The 19,636-nt window shown below is 32.5% G+C and overlaps 1 protein-coding gene across 1 annotated transcript in view; it reads left to right on the forward strand.

Annotated features, from left to right (window-relative positions):
- Window positions 1–19,636, forward strand: part of LOC127722041 (NAD(P)H-hydrate epimerase-like) — a 139,264-nt gene that overhangs the window by 655 nt on the left and 118,973 nt on the right. The window contains exon 2 of the mRNA XM_052228889.1: window positions 4,569–4,683. Coding sequence (XP_052084849.1) covers window positions 4,577–4,683 — 107 coding nt within the window. The 5' untranslated portion in view covers window positions 4,569–4,576. The remainder of the gene's footprint in view (window positions 1–4,568; window positions 4,684–19,636) is intronic.

Here is a 19,636-nt window from a genome sequence, read left to right on the forward strand (position 1 = left end):
TAACAAAGAGCTCCATTCACCTGTGGAGTTGTACTCATAATCACATGACTGCAGACAGTATTGATGTCCATTGACAGGTGATTAGTGGTAAAATTGCCAATCAAGAATTGACAAGATATTAATGATATAGAGAGTCTACTGACAAACCACAGCAATATAGAATGGGAGTCCTTAAGTGAAGGGTTTAAAATACAGATATTGATGGACGTAACCATGGTACAACGACAACTTCGACTAAACAGTGAAGAAGTCTCAAAGATAGAACACCAAGCAAGGCGTCTTATATTCCTTATACACAGTGCCAGAAGTAAACTCTTACTACAACTATAGCTGAATGGAAGATATTCTGGTCATGGTCTATGGGAGGGTGGGGTCTGGGATGTAGGGCAGTCAACTCCAAATAGGTCGAACGTCGAACACATAGTATAACATCATAAATGTCAAATGCTCATGAGAGTATTATGCCCATGCGTGCAAAGAACATTATGCTTATTAATACGTAATATGGGTGTGCCGGTGCCAATACAGACTCGAGACGATATCTTTTACCTTTTAAAGTCATTTTATTCTTTATTGTGCTAACATAGATAAGGTGAATATTTAAATTCTATTAGATTTTATGATGTGTAACGACAAGCTCAATACGCGGAGTACAAGTGATTTAAGTAGATTTTACAATGTGAATATAAAGACAATAAGCTCAATGAGCCGACTTTTTAGATTCTAAGGCGAACTATCTTAGATTTTAGATTTTAGAGTGCGAATCTGATTGAAGTAATTATTTTACAACGTTTCTCTTTACGTATGAACTATTTTACCACGTAAACATAAATAATCCCCCTGTAAATATGTCCAGTTACTAGCCTATGAATTTTAAATGCAACTAAGAGTACACACAACAAGTTATGCGAGCAACTACAAAAGTGAACCTGTATATATTGGTGGAGGATAGTATTATTCAAAATAGAGTGTACATATATTTCTTCATTCATGGTGGTGGGTTTTGTTCTACATGCCGAACAGATATTGTAGCGGTGTGGTTGTCCTACAAAGGATGTGAAGATTTGGAAAGAAAGAAAGATAACAATAGAAGAAACTGCAAATACAATTATTGATTAAATGCAATAGGTTATGTCACTATACTAAACTAGGAATGTTTGACATGTTTTCATACAATAATATGGTTTTAAGAAAACAATGCTCCATTTTGGTTGAATAATTTGCTTTGAAAAACAAAGAATTATACGTCAATTGGTCTATACAATTATATGTCAATTGGTGGATTATACGTCAATTGAGGTATAATCCACCAATTGGTGGTTATTCCTGACCTGTTGAATGGGAGACAACTTCATTACAGTTCAGAGTACACATTTTGTCCATGAATATATAATTTAAGATTAATCCTTTTTGGGGTACACTGATTTCTTGAGAACTCTCAAAAACTCAATATGAATCCATTATTAAACTGATATTTATTGCCAGTAAAATTTACTGTATATCATACATGGAGTAATACTGCTTTTATAAATAATAAACATGATGATAAAGTCTTTTAAATTTTAAGATATATATGTCATTTTTACTCAATAAAAGAAGGCAGTGTCTGCATGACCCTTCATGCGTGGACGAGTAGCCATAAAAATCAAATGGTAGCTCCCTTATGCAAGTTCCCATCTGGCCTCTGGCAGAAGCAGTTATTCATACAATGTCTGTGCCTTGTGCAGGGTACCTATGTGATTTTAAATTTTCCTAATTAAAATAGATAGCTTACTTGTTTAAAATTTATAAGTTAATAACATACAGGACATATAGATAATAATTATCTACCTTTTGAATAATTACATTCAACATATTGTTATACAAGGAACTTGCATACAAGACACACAAATCAAATTTCTAAGTTCTGGGAACATTGTTGTACCCTTTTTGTTGGGATTCTGAGTCTGGAATAGTTTTCTCATTTGGCTGCGCATTAGGACTCAATATTCAAAAAGGGGTTAATAAAGATAGCCCTCTTATTGAGCATATGTTAAGTCCTGTCCAGCATAAACCAAAATCAAACCATGAACGTTTAAGAAACTATATGAACAATTTTGTCCAATACCTCTCTCATGTCTCTCCTGGCATGCCAAAGGTTGGGTTAACATTGGGTATAACCATTGGTATCAGTTTTTTGTCTGAGAACTGTGAGGTTGAGAAAAACAAAACAACAATCTTTAAAAAAAATTGTAAAACAATAACATCTATCATCATGATGGTAGGTAATTTATATCTCTGATATCAGGAGATGGCACCTTAATATACAGCATATAATATGTCACAATATCTTTGGAAATGCATGTCCCAGCGTCAATTATGCATACACTAGGATCCGGTTGTTCATCTCTCGGTTAAATATAACCCTTGGTTAAATATAACCCATGCAGGGTTGAATCTTTCAACTGACGGTTACGTAACCAATAATTAAAATTCTGTTGTTCAACTTCTTTTTAGTCCCCTACCGACGAAGTCAAAGGGGACTTTAGGTTTGCACTCCGTCTGTCTGTCTGTCTGTCCATCCGTCAGTTCGACAAATCAGTTTTCCACATTTTTTTCTTTGTGCTTAAAGATATTGGTTTGATATTTGGTGTATTGTTTTATCATGACAAGTTACAGATCAAGTCCGAATTTTGTTCTGGTGTGATGATTTTGTGCAGAGTTATGGTCCTTGAACTTAGAAAATTCCCTCAAATAATCAGTTTTCCACACTTTTTTTTGTCATGCTTGAAGATATTGATTTGATGATTGGTATATAGTTTTATCATGACAATTTACAGATCAAGATGGAATTTTGGTCGGGTCTAATAATTTTGTGCAGAGTTATGGTCCTTGGACTTAGAAAATTCACTCAAATAATCTATTTTCCACATTTTTTGAAGCTATTGACTTGATTTTTGTTATATAGTTTACACCATGACAAGTTATAGATCAAGTTAGCATTTTGATCCAGTACAATGAATTTTTAATTGGTAGGCAATACTCACAGAATATGCTTGTTAACCCTTGTTTACGTAACCCATGGTTAAATTTTCTGTGAGTGTTCATTTTTATCAAAAGAATTATGAACACTTTTCTCCGGTCCTAGAAAAACTGTTTGGCCAAAAAATATGGTTTCTTATCAAAAACAATACGCTTTTCACTGTCCAAGTTCACTAAATAGAACAACAAGGCGGACATGACAGAGACCACCTTTAATTTGAAAAGAAGCATTGATCGTAAACTAATTTGATTATAGATAAATACATGATCTTACTAAAAGATGTTTAATTTTGACAGATCAATTTGTTTATTAACATAGAAGGTGACAGGGTGAAGAAAATAGTGATTTGAAAATGTTTGATAGGTAGAAGTAATCCTCAAGGCAAAAAAAGGGGGACAGACAGTATAAAACGTAATATTCAGTTTACGATTACAAATAGCTGTAGAAAACGAAAAATATGTTGTATCAAACATTTAGTGACATTTCCAATCTAGTAATAAAAACAGAATCCTATTTAAGACAAAACTATTCCTTGGTTCAAATTTTGACACAGGTCTGAAGCAAGGTTAAATCTGAATCATTTAACCAAGGATTTAACAAAAGGTTAAATTTAAACACAGGATGAACAACAGAAAATAACCTAGGGTTAAATTTTAACCAAGGGTTATGATATTTAACCCTTGGTTAAATTTAACCAAGAGATGAACAACTGGGTCCAGGCATAAACCAAGGGTAAGTGAGGGGGAAATAAGGCATGCAACTAATCTTAATTTTTAAATGATTATAAATAAGAAGATGTGGTATGAGTGCCAATGAGACAACTCTCCATCCAAGTCACAATGCATAAAAGGTAAACCATTATAGGTCATAGTACGGCCTTCAACACGGAGCCTTGGGTCACACCGAACAGCAAGCTATAAAGGGCCCCAAATGTCTGGTAATCAGAAAACCTGGCGCAATATGCAAATGAGTGTGGCAGGTAAACAGAAATCTAGGCATATTATCCTCTTATGATAGTTCACCTAATTATTAACCAAATTGGGTGAAGGACCATGTGTACATAAATTTAGGGATGTGTATATTTTGATACAAACTAGGAATTTTGCATTTTAGATCTCTTACTATTTCTATAAGCCCCATAACTTCGAAGGGTAGCGGGTGATTTTCAAATTTCTAGAGAGATACTGGCAGACAGCCAAGTCTGAGCAATATCTAAACAAGCGACCCCTATAGCAGGTCACTTGGTAAATTTTTGGAATCATTTATAAAATTAAGGAATATATCTCCCTTATGCCAAGCTCTGATTCCTTGTTCCCTTTTGGCTATACTTTTTGTCCAATTTGGTTTATTATCTCTTCATATTTTAGTAAAGTTTGATTTTCAAATGTTTCGGCCTCGAGCATCACTGAAGAGATATTTATTGTTGAAATGTGCATCTAGTGCAGTAAAATTGGTACCATTATGTTATTAATGCAAAGAAAGATAACTTTTGTAATATCCTACAAAATGATGTAACATTTAAAAAACTGTTTTATGTTAATTTCAGAATTCTGCATGCCAAATTTATTGACAGGTACAGTCATCAGACGCAGTTTGACTGTGTTTAGAAATCTAGTATCGAGAACAATGTCTACTCAAATTGGGAACCTGAAGTTTCTGTGGTAAGTTGCATGGTACATTTATCAAGGAACCTGAAGTTTCTGGGGTAAGTCACATGGTACATTTATCAAGGAACCTGAAGTTTCTGGGGTAAGTCACATGGTACAATTATCAAGGAACCTGAAGTTTCTGGGGGTAAGTCACATGGTACATTTATTAAGGAACCTGAAGTTTCTGGGGTAAGTCACATGGTACATTTATCAAGGAACCTGAAGTTTCTGGGGTAAGTCACATGGTACATTTATCAATGAACCTGAAGTGTCTGGGGTAAGTCACTTGGTAATTTATCAAATGCATGCTTAGAATAATACTATTTCCAGAAATTTTGTTCCTGCATTTTTATATTGAACAAACCTTGTTTCTATGTGAAACAGTGGGAATCCAGGGTTGCAGGGTTACTCTAAATTTGTATACCGTATAACAGAAAGAGCAAATCATGTTACTCTAAATGTATACCGTATAACGGAAAGAGCAAATCATGTTACTCTAAACATGCTAAATGTATACCATAAAACGGAAAGAGCAAATCATGTTTCTCTAAATGTATACTGTATAATCATGATAATGGAAAGAACAAATTGTTGGATTTTGAAACATGATGATGGGGATGATGGGTAAAGGACATGTAATTTGATTCAGAACAGGATTTGAAGAAGTGTCAGACTGACTGTTTCATGTTTTTCTTCCTACATTGTGGCATTCTTTATGCTCCTGTATTTTAAAAGACAACTGTTGTTATCATTGCACTTGTCATGCTAATACTGTATCCCCAACAGTTGCTTCAAAGTCATAATTATTTTTTAAATGTTTGTTTATGTTTATGGGATAAAATATTGGCTGAGCAAGTTTTGTTGTGGCTAATTAGTTCTTGGTTTTTTCTTCACTAGGATTAAGAATGGGTTAATTTCAATATTTGAATAAAATGTAAGTTCTTTAATAAAAAAAAAATAACAGTTACAATGTACTAGATGAAATCATTTTGAACTGACATTGAGAAAAAAAAAGGTTGAAAAAGGTTAAAGCCACTATACATTTATATGTCTCATCTTTTGAAATGTAATTTTGTCTTGCTTTTGAGCAAGTTGAGGAGATAAAAGCAATCACATTCATCTGCAGAAAAAAAAAATGTTTAAAAGTCAGAAAAAAAATGTGGTTATCTGAGAAATGAAATGCCTATGATAATATATTTACCCGAAGATCGAAGCAACCAATGAGGTGTACATATCATACATTATAATTATCTAACAAAGATTATTAAACTTTTATGTTTGACTATTTTTAATCTATACATGTTATGCATGATATATGTTCTGATAGCTGAAAAAATAGAGTTGTCTCCCTTAGTACTTCAATTTGAAATCCACTCAGTTTGACAAGAATTTCTCCTGTCCAGTGAAATTATGGTATTTAAAACATGGGATTTCATGTCAATTTAAAATCACAATTTTTTTTTACTTCATTAGGTATACAAAAATTAAGTCATTGGATTCTGCAAATATTTCTTTCATAGCACATTTAAATGAATAAGTAGTAGAAAGCAGGGAAATTAAAATTGTGATTTTGCAGCTCTGGAAAGAAATAACATGCAAAACTCCACGAGTCACTCAAGACAAAGCTTTGTTTATTTAACATTTAGAAGAAAAGGAAAATGGTTAGTCAATTAATTGGGGGAAGTTCTTCATAAAAATGGGGAAGAAAACCCTTCACATTTATAAAATTCATGATTGAAATAAAATAGTTTATTCACAAAACACAGAAAAATCATAGCAAAGACCAAATTTGATACATAGTCCAGAAAAGATCTGATAATCTTTAATTGGTATAAAAAAGAGGCAGTTGCTACCTTAGGGAGAATTAACACTCATAAGTTGAAGAAAGATGGACAAAATCAGGGCAAAAACAACAAAAAAGACAAAGAACAACCTACAAAACACTACACAATAAAATTAAAGACAGTGCAACATGAACCCCATCAAAAATCAAAATGGAGGTGTTTGTGATATAAGGTGCTCTGGCAGGGTAAGCAGGTCCTGCTCCACATGTGGCACCTGTTGTCTTCCTCCTATAAAATAAATTGATAAGTTATATTAACTTATTAGGCGTCACACAATAGCAGATTGGTAATCAACTCATTTATAAACTTTATATATCGCCAAATTAGTAAACCATTGGTCCTACAATTTTTTTTAACGTTAAAACTTGACCCAATGTAGAAAAATAAAAAAAGAGACTGTTACCATAAAAAAAAACAAAAAGTTAAAAAGCACAAAGTTCAACATTCAAAATTAAAGTACAGAGCAACATAAACCTTGTTTAAAACCAAACAAAGGGTGATTTCAGATTCTGAGGAAGGGTTCTTATTTTTTTATATTAAATAAATCAAACATTGGTATTGTAAAATTTATATGGATGTCTGTAAAATATATTTCTCTAATTCTTCGTCAATTTATCCTTTTCTGCACCCATTGTATAAACAAAATTTAATCAACGTGTGGTTCGTTTGATCTCAGTTCTTCATTGGTTAAAATCCGATTATGACGTCGAATTTTCTTGCTCTCCTCTGAATTTCCTATTGTGACGGCATGAAAAAAGGCGACCATGCCTGATGACGTCACATAGAAAGAACACATCTTTTTGCAGATCATTCAAAAAGAGGTAATAAATTTGCCTGCGTATTGTTTGAAAATCATTAGAGAAACAGATTCCACCACCAAATCTCATGTAATATGATATTTATCCACTCGAGACAGTTAAATTTTAAATATTTAAAACGCTTGGCGAGCCTCGCATTTTAAATTTGAAAATTTAACTGTCTCGAGTGGATAAATATCGTATCACACTCGATGCAGTGGTAGAATCTATATATACATTCAAAGAATAGAAACAGATAGATATTATTCTTCTTAGTTGAATTTTCAAGGTGCATTAAGCATGATTAGTAACCCTTTAATGTCTTTTATACTGTAACTAGAGGTATTTATTATAAGTTAATAGTTACAATAAAACGGAATTAACAAGACAGTAAAATGCTTGTCAAAGCTTTTGCCAAATGATTGAACATGGACAGGACTTGTTAAATAGAATACTAATAACTTTTATCAGAGAATTAAATTATCTGTATGTTATCGATTGACAGATGGCAATCAGGAAAATATACATATGAGGGTCTGGATGGGAGGTCTGCATTTCTGTATTAGCCAATTATTCTCTATTCTTTATATTTAAGCACTCCATTATTCTCTATTCTTTATATTTTTTGTCCATTATTCTCTAATCTTTATATTTTTTGTTCATTATTCTCTATTCTTTATATTTTTTGTCTATTATTCATTATTCTCTATTCTTTATATTTTTTTGTCTATTATTCTCTATTCTTTATATTTTTTGTCCATTATTCTCTATTCTTTATATTTTTTGTCCATTATTCTCTATTCTTTATATTTTTTGTCCATTATTCTCTATTCTTTATATTTAAGCACTCCATTTTTCTCTATTCTTTATATTTTTTGTCTATTATTCTCTATTCTTTATATTTTTTGTCCATTATTCTCTATTCTTTATATTTTTTGTCCATTATTCTCTATTCTTTATATTTAAGCACTCCATTTTTCTCTATTCTTTATATTTTTTGTCCATTATTCTCTATTCTTTATATGTTTTGTCCATTGTTCTCTGTTCATTATATTTAAGCACTCCATTTCTCTCAATTATTTATATATTTTGTTCATTATTCTCTATTCTTTAAAATTTTTGTCCATTATTCTCTATTCTTTATATTTAAGCACTTCTTTATTCTCTATTCTTTATATTTTTTGTCCATTATTCTCTATTCTTTATATTTTTTGTCCATCATTCTCTATTCTTTAATTATATTTTTTGTCCATTATTCTCTATTCTTTATGTTTTTTGTCCATTATTCTCTATTCTTTATATTTTTTGTCCATTATTCTCTATTCTTTATATTTTTTGTCCATTATTCTCTATTCTTTATATTTTTTGTCCATTATTCTCTATTCTGTATATTTTTTGTCCATTTTTCTCTATTCTTCATTTTAAGCACTCCATTATCCTCTATTCATTATTTTTTATGCTTATTTAAAATATTTTCCTCTCATCTTGGCTGATTATTCTCTATTCTGTAAATCACATCGAGACCCTCATATAATGCATCATTGTTTCTTTTGATTTTGTTCAGATCAATCTATAATTGATTTATTATGGTACTCCATCATCCTGATGTCTCCATCAAAAAAAGGAAATAATTCATTTATTTTTACTGATTGTATTGTTTACTCGTGTTGTCTTGGCTCTACAATGACCCTGGTCATTTCCAAGATAACACAAATGTAGAGTTTTATTTTGTTGTTTGTCTATATTTTGATAATTTCATTTTTTTTTACTAATGCATATGTTTGCTTTTCCTCAAAAATGTCAATTAATATGTTTTATATTGAATCTGTAATAACCCTAAACGACTTGTCTTACCAGTTGCATATGCATACAGTTTGAAATGTATTCATGTGGTTAGCAGTTTAACAAAAAATATACACCAATACTAAATATGAAAAGGTTATATTTATATGGAATGAAAACCCTGAGACTTACAAACTGTACATGTAGACTTTCAGACGTCTTTTGAGTTTTTGTTTTCTTCCTATGCTGTCTCATTAATGTACACCTAGCATGTCAATAACTCCCTGGGCCTAGAAAGACATGTGAGCTTTTGTCATCACTTGGTATTGGTTGTCTTCATCCTTCGCCCTGGCGTCAGTCAGCCTCTGTTTGCCTATATTTTAGAATCTTCTCCTCTGAATCTAATGGGCCAAATGTTACCAACAGGTTAAGGTCTATCTCTTGCAGAATGTTCTAAAAATTTGAACAACCCATTTTGAAATTATTGCCTCTTAAATGTTCATTTGTTGCAAATTTTACAGTTTTTGGTTATTATTTTGAAAACGATAACAGATAGAGAAATTGTAAACAGAAAATACGACCAGAAAAATAAGATCTACATATAAGTCAAACTTGGCAAACGGCTCCTTACAAGAGAAATTGCCTTCAGATGATGTTTTAACCCTTTTTACATGATTTTTAAAGAAATATAGTAGATAGAGAGAATCTTTTGATAGTAAAAATTTTAAACAAAATATGATCTACAATTAAGGTAATATGGACAGATTGTCAAATGACTCTTAAAGGAGGTTTTGGCCCTTGAAAGACTAATTTTATTCATCTCAGAAACTTTTATTTAAAAAAATTGTTATGCAGAATAAGATCTTCAATTAAGTCAACTTTGCCGAAATTGTCAATTGTCTGCTTATAGGAGTTATTGCCCTTGACAATGGTTTCATCAATTTTTATGCCCCATTAAGTTTAAGGGGGCATTAAGTTTTACCCTTGTCCGTCTGTACGTCCGTCTGTACGTCCGTACGTCCCAAATTTGGTTTCCGTTCTTTAACTTTAGTTTGCCTCTACCAAATGTTATGAAACTTATACACAGTGCTCATTACCATAAAGTACAGATCAAGTTGGAAATTGGGGCGCGTCACTTTTACCGTTCTTGAGTTATGCCCCTTTCTAAACATAAAAATTGCTGAATTTTTCGTTTCCGTTCTCTAACTTTAGTTTGCCTTAACCAAATGTTATGAAACTTATACACAATGCTCATTACCATAAGACACTGAGGTTGTGAGTTCGAACCCCGCTCGTGCGGGTGCACTCGACTCCAATCTTAATTGACTAGGATTGTCAGTTTTCCTATCGTAGGTCGGTGGTTTTCTCTGGGCACTCCGGCTTCCTCCACCAATAAAAACTGGCCGCCACGAAATAGCCCAAAAGCGGTGCTTAAAAGTGGCGTTAAAACACAAAAAATCAAATCAAATCATTACCATAAGATACAGACCAAGTTCGAAATTGGGTGGTGTCACTTTTACCGTTCTTGAGTTATGCCCCTTTCTAAACATAAAAATTGCTGAATTTTAGTTTCCGTTCTCTAACTTTAGTTTGCCTCAACCAAATGTTATGAAACTTATACACACTGCTTATTACCACAAAATACAGATCAAGTTGGAAATTGGGTGGCGTCACTTTTACCGTTCTTGAGTTATGCCCTTTCTAAACATAAAAATTGCTGATTTTTTTCGTTTCCGTTCTCTAACTTTAGTTTGCCCCAACAAAATGTTATGAAACGTATACAGAATGCTTATTACTACCATGACTACTTAATGTAGATAATGATGGTAACAAAGGCATCACCTTGTTGGTTCCCAATATTCCGTATCCCTGTAATTAGTGTTCCCAGTTTTTCTAGATCATTTACGTCTTTGCTTGGTGGTTTTTGTCGAGCCTGCGACTTTTGTCGCAGAAAGCTCGACATAGGGATAGTGATCCGGCGGCGGCGGCGGCGGCGTTAGCTAACTTCTTAAAAGCTTTATATTTTAGAAGATGGAAGACCTGGATGCTTCATACTTTGTATATGGATGCCTCATGTTACGAAGTTTCCGTCAGTCACATGTCCAATGTCCTTGACCTCATTTTCATGGTTCAGTGACTACTTGAAAAAAAAGTTAAGATTTTTTGTAATGTTAAATTCTCTCTTATTATAAGTAAGAGGATAACTATATTTTGTATGTGCATACCTTGCAAGGTCCTCATGCCTGTCAGACAGTTTTCACTTGACCTTGACCTCATTTCATGGATCAGTGAACAAGGTTAAGTTTTGGTGGTCAAGTCCATATCTCAGATACTATAAGCAATAGGTCTAGTATATTCGGTGTATGGAAGGACTGTAAGGTGTACATGTCCAACTGGCAGGTGTCATCTGACCTTGACCTCATTTTCATGGTTCAGTGGTTATAGTTAAGTTTTTGTGTTTTGGTCTGTTTTTCTTATACTGTATGCAATAGGTCTACTATATTTGGTGTATGGAATGTTTGTATGGTGTACATGTCTAGCTGGTAGATATCATCTGACCTTGACCTCATTTTCATGGTTCAGTGGTTAAAGTTAAGTTTTTTAGTTTTGGTTTTTTTTTCTAATACTATATGCAATAGGTCAACTATTTTTGGTGTATGGAAATATTTTATGATATATATGCAGTCGCGCAGGTTTCATTTGACCTTGACCTCATTTTCATGGTTCATTGATCAGTGTTAAGTTCTTGTGTTTTGGTCTGTTTTTCTTATACTGTATGCAATAGTTCTACTATATTTGGTGTATGGAATGATTGTAAGGTGTACATGTCTAGTTGGCAGGTGTCATCTGACCTTGACCTCATTTTCATGGTTTGGTGGTTTTACTTAAGTTTTTGTGTTTTAGTCTGTTTGTCTCATACTGTTTGCAATAGGTCTACTATATTTGGTGTATGGAATGATTGTAAGGTGTACATGTCTAGCTGGCAGGTGTCATATGACCGTGACCTTATTTTCATGGTTAATAGGTCAAGGTTGCTTTTTTTTCTTTTTTGATTTGTTTTTAAGATACTATATGGAACTTGTGAAATATATTTGGTTTATGTAATTACTGTAAGAATTAAGATTTATATATCATACTGGCTAGTGACATCTAACCTTGACCTTATTTTCATAGGTCATTGGTCAATGTTAATTATTTAAAGTTTATCCATTTTATCAGTTACAAGAAGGGATAAGTCAATTATATCATGTATTGAATAATTATAAGGTGTAATTCATTTTTAAATTCATTTATTTATTTTTAATCAGAAATGAATTTGAATATTAAATACAAGAATCTTTTTATAACAATAATGACAATATAATTAAATCACACATTTGTGTTATAAGTGATAATTACTGAACAATGATTAAATGAAACATTGGAAGGTGTGGAAATGTTAAAACAAGCTCACTCATGCATGAACATTAGTCCTGTAATACAGTTCACCACAACCATATTACATGTAATAGGATTTATTGTCTGAATGTGTACAGATTAAACAAATTTTGTTTCTACAAAGTTAAAGAATAACATTTACATAATTGTTTTGTACATTTGATCTAAGATAAGTATACTTTTGTTTTTAAATATAATTTTGATTTGATGGTAGCAAATATGACTTATATGACTTAAGTTAACATATTGTTAAAATTTATCTTTTTTGCAGATATATTATTTTCAATAATTATACAAGTATTCTTATTGATTAAATTAGTTATTTTCTTATTTAAAACATAAAATAATAATAATACTAAGTATATAGATGTGAGAAATATCAATTAATAATATTTTTATTAAGCTTAATTATATTATGTAGCAATGTCCTTTTACAATAAATAATTATACCCCCACTTTAAAATGTGCAGCTATTCTGTTTTACCTCTGTCTGTCCATCGATCAGTCCATCCATCCCTCAGTCCGTCAGTCCATCCGTCCGTCACATGAATATTTTCATCGCATCTTTCTCTGGACCTACATTACAAGGATTTCTGAAATTTGGTTTCAGGGTTTATATTAGTCATTTAAACCTTGTGATGCATTTTCAGATTCATCACTCAACAACTTCCTGTTTACCGAACACTTGTATCATTTTACACATATTAGACAAGTTGAAATGTTTCGTCACATTTTTCTCAGGAACTACAATACAAGGATTTCTGAAATTTGAGTTCACCTTGTGATGTGTTTTCAGATTCATCACTCAAAAACTTCCTGTTTACAGAAATATTTTGGCGGGGGTATCATAAGTGAGCAGTTGCTCACAGTTTCACTTGTTTGTTTAGGGATCTGCAAAACAAAAGAATGTCATTCAATCACTTCTTCAAATATTTATTGCCCTTTATTGCTAGACAGTTACTTCCTATTTGGTGATAATTGATATTCATAATAAACACACATGGCCATGCAAAGTTAATTACAAATTACCTTGTTTATATCAAATGTCTGATAAACAAAGGTAAGTATCATATGCATGACATAGTGAGCAACTCTTTGTTGCGATTTACACATGTGTCATTTATACATTGTGTTTTACAGATATGTATATATGCAATGAATGCAGTAAATCTTACAAGACTAGAAAAGGTCTTCAAAACCATGCATGTAATATATGCCAACTATGTAGAAAAATCTTCCCATCAGCACAGAAATTGAAAAGACATAATTGCAAACAACAGATATCAAACAGGGAAATTCTGAAATGCCAACTTTGTAAAAAGGAATATTCTACAGAGAATAGACTAAGATCTCATAAATGCTCATATTGCCAGATGTGTTCAATTCTTTTCTCAACATACCAAAAATGTTGCAGTCATATCTGTCAACACGCAGGAAAAACCTTGAATACAGAAAATAGAACAAAAGATTTAAATATGTCAATGATAAAGAATAACACTCAGAAGACAGATGAAGTAAAGAATAACACTCAGAAGACAGGTGAAGTAAAGAATAACACTCAGAAGACAGATGAAGTAAAGAATAACACTCAGAAGACAGGTGAAGTAAAGAATAACACTCAGAAGACAGATGAAGTAAAGAATAACACTCAGAAGACAGGTGAAGTAAAGAATAACACGCAGAAGACACATGAAGTAAAGAATAACACGCAGAAGACACATGAAGTAAAGAATAACACTCAGAAGACAGGTGAAGTAAAGAATAACACGCAGAAGACACATGAAGTAAAGAATAACACTCAGAAGACAGGTGAAGTAAAAAATAACACTCAGAAGACAGGTGAAGTAAAGAATAACACTCAGAAGACAGGTGAAGTAAAGAATAACACGCAGAAGACACACAAAGTAAAGAATAACACTCAGAAGACACATGGAGTAAAGAATAACACGCAGAAGACACATGAAGTAAAGAATAACACACAGAAGACAGGTGAAGTAAAGAATAACACTCAGAAGACAGGTGAAGTAAAGAATAACACTCAGAAGACAGGTGAAGTAAAGAATAACACTCAGAAGACAGATGAAGTAACATTAGAAAAAAAGATAAAGGAGAAAACTACAACTGCATCAAACAGCATACAAACAAATAAAAAAAAGTGTTTTTCTCAAATTATAAACAACACCAAGAAGTTAGAAGCAAAACCTTTTCCCAGGAAAAACACACATGATAATTTGGAAACAAACCATTATGGAAAAGAAAAGAAAACCAAAAATGTATACCATAATTCAGCTTTAACACATACAAATAACATAAGTAGCATGGATTCAAATCAAGATCTTGTTGCAGTCGATATTATTCATGAAATCTTCCAATTTAAACCGATAAACTTGACATGGCAAATGAAACATTGCACAAATTTAGGATTAAGGTTTGAGAAATCATCATATCCATTGTATGATTTAACTGCGCCAAACATAATAGGAAATCCTAAAGATTTAAAGAAAATTATAGGTGATGGAAACTGCTTTTACAGAGCCATTTCTTATGCTATTACAGGAACTGAGACAAATCATATCAAAATAAGATCTGCAATAGTTAATCATATCCATCAGTTAGGGACAAATCTTCATTCCCTTCTACAACATGGTCAAACATGCTTTTCTTATGTATTGCAAAATCAAATAAATATTCCAGGAAGTTGGGCAACAGAAGTTGAGATTTTTGTAGCATCTGATTTATTAAGAACTAATATTTTCACCTATGTCAACACTGGCAATAACTCATATAAGTGGAACAAATTTGATGCTAACTACCTTAATCCCAATATTAGAACAGACGAAACAGGTATTTATCTAAACCATACAAATGGTAATCATTATGATATTGTTTTGTCAACTTCAACTGTACATAAAACATTAGCCTGTGGATTTTTTACTGAAAAAAGGGAACATAGACAACCAAAAAACCAAGAATATGAAAAATTTGGAGAAAAGAAAATAAGGAAAAAAGAGTATATGAGAAAATTCATGCAAATGAGACGATCCAATACAGATTATGCAGAAAAAGAAAGAATAGGTCATCAAAATCGAAGACTAGAAAGTAAATTTAAACATTTTGAAGTAGACTACAACAAAAAGAGAAGAACTGATCCAGAGTTTGTTGCTTTTGAGAAGGAGCACAACAAAAAGAGAAGGTCAAATCCAGAGTTTGTTGCTTTTGAGAAGGAGCACAGCAAAAAGAGAAGGTCAAATCCAGAGTTTATTACATTTGAGAAGGAGCACAACAAAAAGAGAAGGTCAAATCCAGAGTTTGTAGCATTTGAGAGGGAGCACAACAAAAAGAGATGGACAAATCCAGAATTTGTTGCAATTCAGAAGGAGCATAATCAAAGAAGAAGGACAGATCCAGATTTTGTTGCATTTGAGAAGGAGCACAACAAAAAGAGAAGGTCAAATCCAGAATTTGTTGCATTTGAAAAGGAGCACAACAAAAAGAGAAGGACAGATCCAGAGTTTGTTACATTTGAGAAGGAGCTGAACAAAAAGAGAAGGACAGATCCAGAGTTTGTTACATTTGAGAAGGAGCACAACAAAAGGGAGAAGGTCAAATCCAGAATTTGTTACATTTGAGAAAGACCATAATAAAAGTAAAAGAACTAATCCAATATTTTTAAAATTTGAAAAAGATTACAATAATAAAAGAAGAAGTGACCCAACCTTTAAAGCCTTTGAGCATGACATTGACAGGAACCGCAATAGTAGTATTAACAAAGCTTTAGATTCACATCAATTGATTGATGCATTTCAAAATGAGGTTTCTACAGCGTGCATTTACAGATGTACATCTTGTGACCAGCTGTGGTTTAAGGAATCTGTTGAACCAGTAGAAAAACTACAAAATTTGAAAGAACCCTTATTTTCACAGTGTGTTCGAAAGAAAAATAGTATTGATGGATTTGAGTATGTCTGTCGCACATGTTTAATATCTTTGAAGAAGGGTAAACTGCCAAATTTAGCAATTCATAATAAACTAAATTTCCCATTAAAACCACAAGTTTTGATGCTAAATTCTCTGGAAGAAAAGCTTGTGTCACCAGTATCAACATTTTTTCAAATGCGTGAACTTCCCAGTGGTGGTCAGTTTGGTATTCAAGGAAATGTAGTCAATGTTCCAGCTGATAATATGTCAACTGTTAAAATGCTTCCAAGAAGACTGCCAGAGTCACAGACAATACCAGTAAAATTGAAAAGAAGATTGAGATATAAATCACATGTAATGTTTCAGAATATAAGACCACAAAAATGTATAGATGCAACAAAATATCTTCTGACTAAGCCTTTATTTAAGCAGTATGTCACAGATGGACTTGATGAGAAATGGCTTACTGAACATATGAAAAGTTTACAAAACACAGATTGGGATACATTTATTGAAAAAAATCCAGAAACAAATAATCCTCATCCCGTTAAATCACCCGAAATAAAAAACAAACAGAATGAAAAAAAAGCTGAAATGAAACAACAGACAGACATAACAGAAGAAGATGACCTCTGGAGTGAATATGATGATGATTTTTTGAATAAAGATGATATGGAAAAACAGCAGGAATGTGATGGCGTCTATGACACAATGTTATACCCAGAAAACTTAGATAGTCAGAGAAATATACTGTCATTTGCACCAAGTGAAGGTAACTTACCAATTAGCCCTTTTGGAGATGCTATTGAAGAATTATCATTTCCCGGTTTATTTTGTGGTGAAAAACGTCCATCAAACAAAGAACGTTCAGTGTTGGTGAAATATAGCGAAATATGTAAGTCTGAACTGCGCCAAAATGATCGAAGAGCAGCACAAAATATTACTAATATTTTTTTCAAAGCCAAAAAAATTCAAATGAAACAAATTCAAGATAAGGTTTGGTTGTCATTACGACGAGTAAAAACCAAAGGAAAGAAAATTACAGCAAAAGATTTAAAAGACGAAAGCAATGTTGACACTTTGGTAAAGTTAGATGATGGTTACAGAATATTTAGAACACTACGAGGATCACCACCATACTGGGAATCTGCCAAAAAAGATTTATTTGCAATGGTTAGACAATTAGGTTTACCAACTTGGTTTATTTCCCTGTCATCAGCAGAAACAAGATGGAAACCACTATTAAGGTCACTTGGAAAAATAATTGATGGAGTGCAGTATTCAGATGAAGATATAAATACCATGACCTGGCAAACTAAATGCAGATTGGTGCGATCTGATCCAGTCACCACAGCTCGCTACTTTGATTACAAAGTACAGAAATTTTTCCATTCATTTTTGAACTCATCTGTAATGCCTCTTGGGAAAGTAAAAGAATTGTTTTATCGAATAGAATTCCAACAAAGAGGTTCACCTCATGTTCATTCTGTTTTATGGATTGAGAATGCACCCTTCTTGGAAATAAACGAAAACAAAGATATTGAAGACTTTATATCTAAGTATATCACCACAAATAGAAATTTGCCTGTTCAGGATGGACAACAAGACTTAGTTAAACTGCAAATGCATAGGCATACACATACATGTAGAAAGAAGAAGAAAAAAACCTGTCGTTTTAATTTTCCACTACCACCTATGAAAAAGACTATCATTCTAGATAAACTGCCATCAAATATGACTCCTAAGGAAGTGAAGAGATATACAAAGCACTATGAACTTATTCAAAAACATTTAGCACAACAAATGTCCTTAGATTGTTCTTTTGCAGAATTTTTGAAAGACATCAAAATGACTGAAGACGACTATATTCTTGCCATTAGATCATTCTTAAAAGAAACAAAGGTTTTTTTAAAGAGAGATCCAGATTGCATTCGCATCAATGGGTACAATGATACTGTGTTGCAAGCATGGATGGCTAACATGGACATACAATTTATTACCAATGCATTTGCATGCTTAATGTATATTGTTAACTATGTTAGTAAAGGACAGAGAGGGATGAGTAACCTTTTAAGAAGAGCATGCGAGGAAGCTCACAAGCAAAATAGCTCTATGAACAATCAAGTAAAAACTATGGGTAACAAATTTTTAAAACATGTCGAAATATCTGCACAGGAGGCTGTTTACATAGTTTTACAAATGAAGCTGAAAAATTCAAGCTGTGGACATATTTTCATAAATACATCTCCCCCAGATGAACGTCCATTTATTATAAAACCAAATGAGGAGTTACAGAAAAACCAGATAACAGCACGGATGTTCAATGTAACAACGTTATAAAACGATATTCACAGAGACCCAAGAAGGTAGAAACTATATGTTTGGCAGATTTTGCAGCATGGTATGACCTTAGGTCAGAAAAGAAACCAAAAACAGATAGATTAGAAAATGAAGAAGAAATAGAGGAAACTGACATTGAAGATAATTTGGAAGATGAGAACTTAAGTCAAGATGAATATGACCCTGAAAATGATCCTAAAACTTTAAAATATAGGAATGGAGTAATATTAAAACACAGAAAGAAGAAAAAAGTCATTAGATATGTAAGATATTCAAAGACAAAAGACCCTGAAAATTTCCATAGAGAGAAACTTCTTCTTTTTCATCCTTGGAGAAAGGAAGAAAGGATTATATATCCCTTTGACACATATGCAGATAAGTATAACAGTGTAAAAGAAGGTACTGACTGCAATGCAACTCATATGAACATCATGCTGAAGAAATTGAAGAAGCTGAACAGCTTATTGAAAATGAGTTAGAGGAAGAAGCATTTGATGAAGTTGCCCCTGTAACACAGCATACAGAACTCAAGGATGAAGACGAAAAAGAATATGAAGACCTTCATCAGATGGGTGAAGACATCTTCACACAATATGATATTGGAAATGATTTACAGTGTACAGGAACAGATATAAAAGAAGAAAAATTAAGAAACAGATTAACTGATACAGAATTTAGAAATATGGCTAGGTCATTAAACCAGAAACAAATGGAGTTTTTTTATCATGTGCTTAATATATCAAAATCTGATAACGAACAATTCATGCTATTCTTAAGTGGTGGAGCAGGAGTAGGAAAAACAAGACTTACAAAATGCATATACCAAGCACTAATAAAATATTACAA

The sequence above is a fragment of the Mytilus californianus genome, unplaced genomic scaffold (assembly GCF_021869535.1).
Source record: "Mytilus californianus isolate M0D057914Y unplaced genomic scaffold, xbMytCali1.0.p SCAF_12, whole genome shotgun sequence".
Classification (NCBI taxonomy): domain Eukaryota; kingdom Metazoa; phylum Mollusca; class Bivalvia; order Mytilida; family Mytilidae; genus Mytilus; species Mytilus californianus.